The 12,378-nt window shown below is 44.0% G+C and overlaps 1 protein-coding gene across 17 annotated transcripts in view; it reads right to left on the bottom strand.

The window, feature by feature from the left end:
• PCDH15 (protocadherin related 15) overlaps nucleotides 1-12,378 on the bottom strand; it is a 617,117-nt gene that overhangs the window by 110,203 nt on the left and 494,536 nt on the right. For all 17 annotated transcript variants that reach the window (XM_072930869.1, XM_072930868.1, XM_072930871.1 and 14 more), the window contains 2 exons: nucleotides 8,743-8,822; nucleotides 7,772-7,865 (listed from right to left, as the gene is read on the bottom strand). In XM_072930869.1, coding sequence (XP_072786970.1) covers nucleotides 7,772-7,865; nucleotides 8,743-8,822 — 174 coding nt within the window. The remainder of the gene's footprint in view (nucleotides 1-7,771; nucleotides 7,866-8,742; nucleotides 8,823-12,378) is intronic.

Raw genomic sequence — 12,378 nt, forward strand, 5'->3', positions numbered from 1 at the left:
TTTCAAGGAGGAAGATCAAATTAAGGATCTGTGTATACTGTTCCCTTTCATATATTTAGGAATATTCCCTCTAGCTTCCTGCTTGCTGGATAATGGAACTCATGTGGACTAGAGACAGGAGTAACAGAAACAGTTATAGTTCCAAGGAGTAACATAAAATTTACATCAATTAATGAATTCTCTATATGCTACCCAAGAAGTAAATCATTGCTAAAATTACCCTGATTCAGGGCTATCTGTTTGCTTTAAGGAAGGGAATTGTTTCAATTGTTGTGGGAGACAGGCTCTGAGTTATGAATGATCTTCCAAGATGGCCAAAATCTCCAAGTCTGACTTCCAGGATTAAACACAAAGCACTGAAATCACAGAATTATGGAATGGTTTGGGTTGCAAGGGACCTTAAAGCCCATCCAGTGCCACCCCTGCCATGTCAGGGACACCTTCCACTGTCCCAGGCTGCTCCAAGCCTTGTCCAGCCTGGCCTTGGGCACTGCCAGGGATCCAGGGGCAGCCACAGCTGCTCTGGGCACCCTGTGCCAGGGCCTGCCCACCCTGCCAGGGAAGGAGATGAGGTTTCTTTAGATTCACCCTGAGGTTCCCACTACTTTTCCACTGTTGCTTCTTCCCATGACTTTCAAGGAACAGCAGAGTTCTGCATCCAGTTTGATCCCTGCCTTCAGTGCCCAGAGCACTGGGATCACTCTCAGCTGCCTTTCCAAGAGGGATGGCACCTCTGTCTCCTCAGGAAATGTCGCCCCTAACCAGTCCTGGCCTCTGCAGGGCTTGAATGATCCCTGTTTTTAACTGAAGTGTTCATTCCAGAAGGAATGGGCACAGTCAGATTAAAGGGATAAATTTTGGATTCATGGCTTTCAGAGAAACCCTCCCAGAGCCAGGTCACCTCTGGTCTTCCCTAGCTGGTGACTCTTGGGGTATTCCCTGAACAGCTGGATGGATGGCAGCTTCTCCTGGATTCCAACGGAGTTTGGTGGCCTGATGGTTGAGTCTTCAAAAACAAAACAGAAAAAAAAAAATAATCTGGACCCTGCTAGTAATTTCTGAGTACCTCAAAGCTACCATGACCACAACACAGCCTGGTGCTCCTTCAGCCATGTTAAAAAGGGAGGTTGGAGCTGGAGGTTGGGAATATCCCCTGCATGACTGACAACTTTCAAGAACACCTAATTCATAATTCTCAAATGGATTTTTCAACTAGGCACTGAGCTGCTCTGCTTGGCCAGACAGAAAATCCCATTTCTGCAGTGCTGGATGAGTACTTTCAGGATTAGACATTAGTATTTGGAGGTTGGAATTCCCTTTGTTTCAGACAAGACAACACAATGGAGCTCCTGCTTCATCTCTCTAAATCAACTGAAACACACAATCCAAAAATCAAGAGCACAGAAGGCTTTTTCTTTCTTCTGACAAAAGCCACAAGTATTTATTTCAAACTTCTCCCTTTGAGAGGTGAAGACAGGAATTCTTGCCTTGTGATTGCATCCAAACACACCCCAATTTGTGAAGACAAATTGATCTTGGGATGTGGTTTTTCCTTCACATGCCACTTTGCCCATCTACAGCTAAAAGTTCATTACTTAGGAAATAAAAGCATTTTCCTGCCTGCTAAATTAATGCACCCTTAATTGTTCGCTGTGTCAGATTGTTAACGGTGACAGGTCATATTTTGCAGGGAAAACCCACAAGCCTGTTAATGCTCCAGGTCATAACTAGAACAACAATAATTTGGGAAGCACAGCTGAGCATTTTAAACAATCAGGAGCATTCCAGGGAAGAGTAATGGAAAGGTGGCAGCCAGGCCAGCCCATTCCATGGAAAGCCAAGGTGCTGGGTGAGGGCATAAATGGTTCTGGAGTAATTCTGATAGAATTAGCAGTCCCCCAAAGTCAAATGGTGTCACCATGACTGCCACCACACCACAGGAATCAGTTAAATCAGCCTGGGGGCTTCTAAAAGAGAAAACTCAATTACTCTGTGCCACAGCAGTCTTGTCAAAACTCTTTTAGGTCTTTTGGAAATGCCATAGAAAAATGAGCAAGAAAAAATATCCAAAAACCTTAAAACCCCCCAAAAATTCAGGTGTGTGGGACCACAGACTTTGAAAATGCAAAAATGAGCTCAAAAGACTTCCTTGATGATGATGATGATGATGATGATGATGATGATGATGATGATGATGATGATGATGGGGGTTTCTCTAAAGAATATCAGGGATCAAAAGGAGAGCCAATACCACGTTGTATCCTTGTACTGTTCCAGTGGATTTTAGGGCAGGCACAGAGCATTGGCCTGCCCTGGTGGCAGCTGTGGAGGAAGGAGGTCCAAGATGAAGAATCCAGGAACTGGAAAGAGCAAGATGTCTTCTCCAGCATGAAAGAAAATGACCTGGAGTTGTGCCAGGGGATGTCTAGCTTAGATATTAAAGAAAATATCTTTACCAAAAGCATTCTGAAATACTGGAACAGCTTCTCAGGAAGTGGTGGAATCCTGATCCCTGGAAGTGTTCCAGACATGTGTGGATGTGGCATTTGAGGACATGGTAGTGGTGGAGCTGGTTGATGGTTGGGTTTGATGATCTCAGAGGTCTTTTCCAACTTTTTAGGATTCTGTGACATTCATAACTATGGGGAAAGTCATCCAGAGGAAATGCTGCTCCCCACAAGTGTGAGGCTGGGGCTGCTGAACCCTTAAGCTCATGTGGGAGGTGTCCTGCTGTCCTCCAAACTCCTGGAGATCCCAGAATTGGAAGAAAAATCCATTTTAATGTGTCTCCCTGGGCCAAGGAAGATGCTGTCAGGGCTGGGGATGCCTGAGCCTTGCTTAGCTCCATGGAGAAAAACATCCCTGGTTTTAGGAGAACAGGAGAGTCATCATGTTGGGATAGAAACCTTTCAAAGCAGTCTGGGATAAATTTCTTCCTGAAAGCATCAACAATTTCCAAGCATAGCAACCTTTCCCAGCTGAGGTATTCCAGGATTTTATACACTATTATTTAAAAACTCATGAGCAGAAGTTTTGCCCCTTTGCTTTCACGTCATAACAGCTAAAAATCTTTGTTCACACAGAGTTTGGCTGGAAAATGCTGTGGATATTGAAATTCTGGAGTGCTGGCCTCAGTTTCTGAACCAATATCACTGAGTGAAGCTACAGACACTGAATTTACTCAGATGAATATGAAAGACAAATACAAATGTTGCCTTTTTCCTACTCTGTGAGGGCTTTTGGTCAACTTTATGATTGAAAGGTATGGATTAAATAACCACATTTAAATTGTCAGTGCCTGAGGAACATCAGCTCCTGAGATCTCATGCAACTGGAACCTAACTGGAGAGCCCCTGACTGTTGTTCATAAAACCAAGCCACAAAAATGTACAAATGCCAACTATCCATGTTGCAACTGAGGAGGAAAGTTCTCCTGGACTGGGCCTGTGTGACAAGGTTCTGGCAGTGAGGGGTTATAGGGGTCAATTCTCTGAGGAGCTGCTGGAAGCTCCAATGGTGCCAACTCCGGGGGATCCAGGATAAACCTGCTCCTGACCAGGCAGAGATGGTGGTGATGCTTCTGAGATAATTTATTTGAGAAGGAAAACTGATACTGTGCAGTTGTAATTGTGGCCAGAGAAAAGTGGAGTGAGACCAGGGAATAGGAGAAGCTCTGCAGACACCCAGGGCAGGGCAGGAAGAGGAGCAGGGGAGTTGAGATTCCATGGGGAAGCCCATGGGGATGCAGCTGTGCCCCTGCAGCCCATGGAGGCTGCAGAGATCCACCTGCAGCTCCTGCAGGAGCCCACACCAGAGCATGGTGATGCTGAGAGGTGGGAAGCCCATGCTGGGGCAGGGATCCATGGACAGAGAAGCTCATGCTGGAGAAGGGATCCATGGAGATAGAAGCTCACGCTGGGGCAGGTTTGCTGATGGCACTCCAAGACCTTTGAGGGACCTACACTGGAGCTTTTTCCTGAAGGACTGACCCAATGGAAGTGGATCCACACTGGAGTGGTTCATGAAGAGCTGCAGCCCATGGGATGGACTCACACTGGAGCAGCTCAGGGAGAATTGTCTCCTTTGGGATGGACCCCAGGCTGGAGCAGGGGAAGGACCCTGAATCCTCTCCCTGAGGAAGAAGCAGCAGCACAAACAACATAAACCCCAATTCCCATCTCCCTGTGCCACTGGAGGGGAGGAAGGAGAGACCAGGAAGGAGAGAGGGGTGGTGGGAAGATGTTCTTAAGATTTGTTTTTTTTCCCATTACCCTGCTCTGATTTTGCGGGTAATAAAATCAATGGATTTCCCCATGCTGTTTTGCCCATGACAATATTTGGTGAGGCATCTCTCCCTGTCCTTATCTCAATTCCTGGGTCTTTCCTTATATTTTTCTTCCCTGTCCAGCTGAGGAAGGCAGGGATAGAGCAGGCTCAAGCCACCATATCTCATTGGAAAAAAAAAAACCACAAAAATAACAACAAAAAACCCCACACCAGTGAAGTCTTTTTCCTTTGAATGCCTCTCAGATTAAAAAAAAAAAAAAAAACAAAACAAAAAAAAACCAAAACAAAACCAAAACCAAAACCAAAACAAAACAAAAAAACCACCCAAGCAAATACAGGAAATGAAATCCAAAAGCTGACTTTAAGTAGGTTTGACTTTAATAGTTGGTTTCATGTTGGATGGAAAGGGATCAGGTTGGATATGTTACCAGCTAAAATATGTTAATGGCATTTAAATGACATTGTACCTGTCTGGGGAATTAACTTTAGGATTTAAGGCAAACTGCAACAAGGCATCTGGTGACATCACCAGTTTTCCTGTAGGCACTAATGCAACTGTTCACAAAAAGCAGAGCTGGATGACAAGCAGCAAGCGAATGAGTTTGGGGAGCAGTGGTTTTGTAACGATAGACTTTTCTTTTTTTCCTAGAAAGACACTGTTGCTTCCTGATAAAACTAGTTAAAAAGCAAAATTACTCCGTGAAATGACACTACTTGGACCAAGGATCTGTGTCCTCAGAAGGCTCTGGCAGAGTACCAACCAGGAACTTTGAGTCCTGACCCTTCTCCAGGAGGAGCCTGTCAAACAGCAGGAGTACATCCAGAAGAGCTGCAAATCAAGGAATTGAAAGACACAAGGAAGCCTGGCAAATCAGTCACACCCACTGTTTCCTGGCATGGAAAAAGCCCGGAGATTTAATGGCTTGGTTGAGCTGCCTCGTTTCATCCATTTGTTTGTAAAATGAAAGCCAAGGAGCTTATCCAGCCTTTTTTGTAATCCTGGCAAGCCCATTCTTAACCCTTTCCAGCTGCTGGCACCAGAAGCTTTGGTCAACTGAGTCCTATTGCTGGAAAACCTTAAGAAGAAAGGTGCCCCAACACTGATAGAAAATATGAACCGCAGAAAGCAGCTACAGGCAGGTAAGGGACAGTGACAAAAACCCCAAACCAGGAAGGGGGAACATGCTCAAGCTACAGAATGTGCCCACATTTCACCCTGAGAACAATGGACACACACACCTGCAGCTGCAAAATTCCAGGGCAAAAAATCTGGTATGACATCATAAGAGTCGTGGAATCAACAAGGCTGGAAAAGATCTCCAAGATTATTAAATCTGCTCTGTGACTGATCCTCATGCCTGAGCACTGAGTGCCACCTCCAGCCCTTCCTTGGACACCTCCAGGGATGGGCACTCCAAACCTCTGTGGGCAGCCCCTGCCAATGGGATTGAGGGAAGAGAGGAGATGGGTTAGCACAGGGTGGAGTTCTTAAAGTGGATTTTGTTGTTAGAACCAGTAACAAGAATCTCAAGAGGTGTCCAAAAGCACAGTCCAGGAACAGCTCTAAAGGAGCCCTCCATGGTTTATTTTGGGTGGTTTTTCCAGAGCTGAGCTTCAAACACTGTATCTCAGCTCGCATACAACTATTTTCTGCTAAGCACTGTGCCATGATTAACAGGATTTCCTTTCAAAACCCCAACTATCACCTTCAGAATGTTAGAATTAATCTGCTGGCCACTTAATCCCGGGGCAAAGCGAATGAATCTCTCTCTAGATGAAAGGAAAAGGAATGAGCTTTTCAGTCCCTTTTTTTACACCCCAGAGAGTATTTCAGGAGCATAACACACCCTATGAACCAACTTGCAAGTCTTTAATTTACCTCTTCAGATTTCCCAGCTGAGAGTTTGAGATCAAAACCACTGAACTCACAGCTGTGAGAGCAGTTCACTAAGAACAAACCCACAAAAACTGTAACCAGATTTTTCATGGAAAAGGCGGAGACTGTTAGCAGATTTAATTAGTCCATGTTGCTACTAAATTATATAAAGGCTTCCTTGATATTTTTGGGTGTGTGTGGAAATTCTGAGTAAATCCTGAGTAGGAAGGCTAAGATCGTAAGGTGAAGCAGCTAAAAAGAACATGAGATAGAAAAAATAAATTAGATTTTCTTCTGTCACAATGAGCACAGGTCCAAAACCCAGAATTTTCATGATTGTTCTATAACAATGTGTCAGAGATAGCTCTGTTTCAATCTCAAATCCTTCTAGAACAGCACAGATAATGCATTCTTGTTATTTATTAATTATTATTTATATTATTTTAGATCTGTCCTTATACACAAGGTCAGATGTACAGAGATTTCTCCCCGACCTGTGCTATTATTCCATGGCAGAGCTGCCGCATTCCAAGGTACCTTGCACAATCCAACTGCAAACTTTCAGGAAAAATAATTCTGTTGCTTCTGCCTGATCAATAAACACATATCCTTAAATAGTCCACCATTTTATAATATGGAAATTGAAAAAAATCACCATTTTGTTATATTAAACACAAGTGTGAATAGTACTTGGTGGGGTTGGTTGTGGGGTCATAGATTGGTGCAAACATAGAAAACCTGGAGATAACTCCTGACAAAAAATTGTTATTTTTTAAAGAGAAGTGGGATTTTTTCTGTAGAGCTGGACAGACACTTGTGGAAAATGGGCTGGCTAAAGTACTAATCGTTAATACAACTTTCACATCTGGGAGAAGGGAAGAAGAGGAGCAGGTACTGAATAGCACAGAGAAGAAACAGAAGATGAACATCTGTGAATACACAAACCCTTGACTGTTAAAGAATAACACAAAGCAGCAGCAAAATCCCTCTGTCCATAATAAGAGGCAGTGACACAGAGGCTTTACCCACACCAACCAAAGGAAAACTGTCCCATATTTCAGATAGGTTTGGTCAAGATCCATGGAAAACACACAATCAGACCACGTGGAGGTGGTCAGTGCTGTCCAGCCTTCCAGTGATGCCTCAGGTTTTAGCTTTTATATTTTTCAGATTCCGTGCTGCTTTAGTGTGCAGTTCTGAGCTTCATATGAGGGGATGGTGAGCTCTTCACAGAGTAGGGAGAAAAAACAATTCCTTCTCTGGCTGGGGACCAAGGACAAATGATCCAAATATCAGGCCTAAGAGTACAAACAACGTGGGCTGAGGAGAGAAAAACAAGCAGGATGGGACTGCCTGGGCTAAAGCTGGAATTGGACAATGAACTCCAATATGCCAATGGAGCAGAACTGATCAAAGTTAGAGGCCCCGTGAGCGCTCGTGCATTTTGTGACCATTTTGGTTCATCTTGCGTGCAGCCCTGGCTGGGCTCTTGTGCTGCCCAAGGTGGATCCATTGAGGAGATCCTTTTAATAAATCCCTGCTTTATTCTCTAACTCTGTCTGGCTCTGCTCTAGGCCAGCCTTCACAAGGCCCCACCAGGACACTCACCCCGTCGGGTCTGCCGTCCGAGGCCGTGACGATGAGGATGTAGCGGTCAGTGCTCTCTCTGTCCAGGGGCTTTCCCAAGGCCAGCAGGCCAGAGCTGGGAATGAAACAACACCAGGACACGTTAGCAGGGCCCCTGGGAGAGGTCTGTGAGCTTCACCACCTTCCTGACACCAAGGATCCTCTTTGCAGGAGCTTTTAGGCTTTCCGTCAGTGAAAGCCAAGAAAAGCCATAAGCCAATTCCTAATGCTCTCTACGTGGATACGGGAATAATTGTGGATTAAAACATCAACCTGTCTCAGGAGGTTTGGGTATTTAGGTTCACAATCTTTCCCTCACACCAAATTAGAATTATTTTGCATCAGGAATTAATAAACCTCAGGTTACTTCTGTCCCATCATTTATTGTGGGAAGTCAGCTCACCAACTTCCCTTCCTCCTGCAAGGAAAAAGATACTTTGGATTGCAAATAATAATTAATAGCGAATAATAGGTAAAATAAAGGGTGGTGGGCCAGATACAGACAAATCTGGTGCTTTCATTTCATAACAAACCCTCTCTTTCTCACTCTATTTAATTTGGAATTCAATTTAAGGAAAATGCAGTTCTTTAAAAATGCTCAGAAGGCTTTTCACTACAGGCTAAACCATAACAAGTCAGGAAATTAAAGCAAAATTTGTCCCTGCCATTAGTCAGGAGCTGACAGGTAAAAGGGTTTTAATTAATCCCTGGCCACTCTTTTAAATGGAGTCTTTCCACCTCAGTGAGTTTCCCTTACCTAAAGTGTTTCAAATAAATAAACAGTGGCCAGTGACAAAGCCCAGAGTGGAATTTGGCTCACAGAGCTCTCATTAATGGCTGGCAGCCCCTCGAAGGAGCAGCTGAAGGTGTCTGAGCACAGCCCTTTTCTCTCAGCTCCTCCATTCTCTGGGCTGACAAATTCCAAGTCTGTTTTCCAAGGGTTTCCCACTTACCTTTGAGAGAGATTAAAAACTTGTTGAGGATCTCCATTCTGAATGAGGTATTTGATGGGGTCGCCCTCTCTATCGAAAGCCTTTAGGAAAGGAAAAAAAAGAGGATGAAATTCAGTCAGTGGCAAAGATTTCTCCCCTTCTATACAGAAGCTGGGGAATTAAGTTTTAGGAAAGTTTAGGATGACGCCAATCCCTGTTTCTAAGGCAACTCTGGTTATTGATGGGCTACTCAAGATAAAGCTGGAGCACATCAGAATTCCTGTGCTGCACAGAAATGACAATATCCTGAATGCAGGATAATAATTACTATTAATTACTTGTAATTATCTAATTATCAAATTACAGCTACATCCAGCAGCATGAGTATGAAATTCAGGCTTTAGTCATTTACTTCTATTTTTCTGCAGCTCCACACTGATTAGACTGAACTTTCAGTTTCCTTTCTTTCCATTCTTAATTTCCACTGATTATCAAGATCTCTCTTTCTGTTATCTTATTAGAATCCAAATCTTTGGCTGATGCTCCAGTGAGTCCTAACTGCAGCACTCACCCTCCAAAATAATTTGCTTCTTGGAGTGGGGGGATGAAGATCAGGGTAAGACCTTTAAGAACAGACATTAATAGCACCAAAATGAGGATATTCTATCTATTAGGTGAAAAAAAAATTTTTCAAAAGTTGAATAAACTACTTTTGATGTCTCTCCTGGTGACACCTGAGGCCTTTCCCTCTGGTCTAGAAGAGAAGAGAACAACCCTTCCCTTGCTCCTGTCAAATTGTTTCTGTGGACCACAATCAAAGGCTGAATAGCTTTGATCTGACCACCTAAAAAGCAATTTCTGAGATAAAAATTCAAGAAAAATAACAAAAAACCCAACTCAAATGTCCCCCAAAATTAAGAGCAGAAGCACAAACCATTTAAATGTGCATACAGAGCAGAGAATGCAGTAAGGAAACAACTTGGTTTAGTCAAATAAAAAACAGTGGCTAAGACTGCTGGAAAGGATCAGCACAAAGAAAGAGCAAGAAAAACTGAGTCAGAACTCAAGGCAAAACTGGAATAGAAACAGGAGAGAACACAAAGGATAACAAATGTTTAAGTTACAGAAGGAACCAGAGGAGTGGCTTGAAAAGCAGAAGGGATAATGTTGAGAAGGTCAGAGAGGTAAAACTGCCCCCATTACTGCTCCAACCTAAATTAACTGGGGCAAAACTTCAGCTGAGAGCTGGGCAAGAGTCAGGCAGAGAAGATGTTCATAAACAGAGCATCTTTGAATCAGCTGCTGGAATTCAAGCCTGGTGAAGTCCATCCTGGTGTCTAGAAGGGCTGGAGCAATCTCAAAGCCATCAGAGATTTTTTTTTTTGGGGCACTCCCAGAGAACAAAAATGCTGGAGGGCAAACCCAAGGTCTATACTTCATGGAGGAATGAGCCAAGAAATCAAGCACCAGGCAGGCAGGTGGAGTACAATTCCCAGAACCCCAAAATATCCAAATAATTTCAAGTTCCCTGCAATGCCGATATGCAGATGGATGACACAGAACTGAATTTCTCCAGCACAAAAGGATGCTGAAGCAATTTAATCTGATTTTCCAACAGGACAAGTCTCCTGAACAGGGCAGAAACTGTGCCTCAATAAAGGGAGCTCATGTCTATAGCCCTTTGTCCTCCTTTTACCTTCCCTGCAGGGCATCCTGGCCTCCCTTCACATTAAGCTGTCTCAGGGGTATCATTATGGTCTGTATTCTCTCATAGCAAGTCAGGGGGCTCTCAGGAAGCTACAAAATCAAAGACTGGCTGTTGTTGATTTTATTTTCTCGTTGTCCCCACAGAAATTCTTTTCTAAAAAAAGGGGGAAAGCTGCTTTTAAAAACTCCTGCTTTTAATCATTGTTTTACAAACTCCTGCTTTCTTTAAAAGCAAAGAACGCAAAGTTCTTGTGTAAAGAAGAAAACCACTGAAGGCAAGGGAGAAGAGAATTTATTCCTGATTTTTTCCAGATCAATGGCATAGAGTGATTTCATAAATTGCACACAACAATTCCATGTTAGCTCCTTGTTCAGCACATAACTGGACCCTACTAACAGCCCTATTTGTTCTGCAGGCTCCCAGAAAAATGACAGCATTTGCATATTTTAATTAATAATGGCTGGCAGAACATGAAGCCATAAACGCCTCCCAGGCATGCAATAAACTCTGAGGTTTATTTACAAATTAATGCAGTGGAGATCATTTAATATTGCATTAATCTCAAATGTTGTTAATTAAAACACTAGTCAAGACCAGCCGGGTGAGTTAGAAAATAAATAAGGGGATAAGAAAGAAATAAAGCCCTCCATCACCAGCATAAGAAATTTTAATGGACAAGAAAAAAGTGAATTTTATTTTTCCAGAGTCTAAAGGGCAAATTTAAAGCAGCTACATTTCCACTGTTACTGACCCTAATGTTTTGCAGATTTTCAGATTTGATAATTTGGGAAAACTTGAAAAGATTTGCAGGCTCTCTCCAGGATTTTGTAATCCTCCTGCTGTATGCAGAACTACCAAATTTTTACTAAGAGACGGCCATAAAACATAATTTCTAAATCTGCACCACCCCAAAAACTGATTAGATTGATAATAGTCACGAAAAGAAACATCAGTGTGAAAATGTACACATGAAAACACTTGTGAGGTATTTGAAGCCTGGTGATATTCCATGTCATCGATGGAACACAGGCAATAAAACCCAAACAAAGGTGCCTATTTAGGAACTTTGTGTTGCCTGGAAAAAGGCAGCACAGGGTTTCAGAAGCTTAAATACTCCATTTATGAATGCTTAAAATGTCCTGGTGGATTTTACACAGGAGGGAATAAAGGAAGATGAAAAGAGAAATATGCAGCACACAAATGTTCTTTAATATAGATGGAGGTTTTAATGCAGGAGGAGGGAGCTGGACTTGGAATTAGGTTGGGAGAGATCCTTCAAGCCCATCCAGTGCCACCCCTGCCATGAGCACCTCCCACCGTCCCAGGCTGCTCCAAGCCCTGTCCAGCCTGGCCTTGGGCACTGCCAGGGATCCAGGGGCAGCCCCAGCTGTGCCAGGGCCTGCCCACCCTGCCAGGGAACAATTCCTAATTCCCAATATCCCATCCAGCCCTGCCCTCTGACACTGGGAAGCCATTCCCTGTGTCCTGGCACTCCAGACGCTTGTAAAAAGTTCTTCTCCATTTTCCACATTTCAGGTTGAGGATTACCAGACAAGAGATACAGACCTGCACTAACCACCAAAGTTAAGCCAAGCATATTTGGGATTTAATAATCAAGTATTTTTCATAAAATGCAGGATCATTGAGGCTGGCAAATCCCTGCCAGCCCATGGAGTCCCAGCTGTGCCCAGTGCCCACCTTGTCCCCAGCCCAGAGCACTGAGTGCCACCTCCAGCCCTTCCTGGGACACCTCCAGGGATGGGCACCCCAAAGCTCCCTGGGCAGCCCCTGCCAAGGCCTGAACACCCTTTCCATGGAGAAATTCCTGCTGCTGTCCAAGCTGAGCCTCCCCTGGCACAGCTTGAGGCCGTTTCCCCTTGTCCTGTCCCTGTTCCCTGGCAGCAGAGCCCGACCCGCCCTGGCTGTCCCCTCCTGGCAGGAGCTGTGCA

The sequence above is a fragment of the Taeniopygia guttata genome, chromosome 6, assembly GCF_048771995.1.
Source record: "Taeniopygia guttata chromosome 6, bTaeGut7.mat, whole genome shotgun sequence".
NCBI classification, from domain to species: Eukaryota; Metazoa; Chordata; class Aves; order Passeriformes; family Estrildidae; genus Taeniopygia; species Taeniopygia guttata.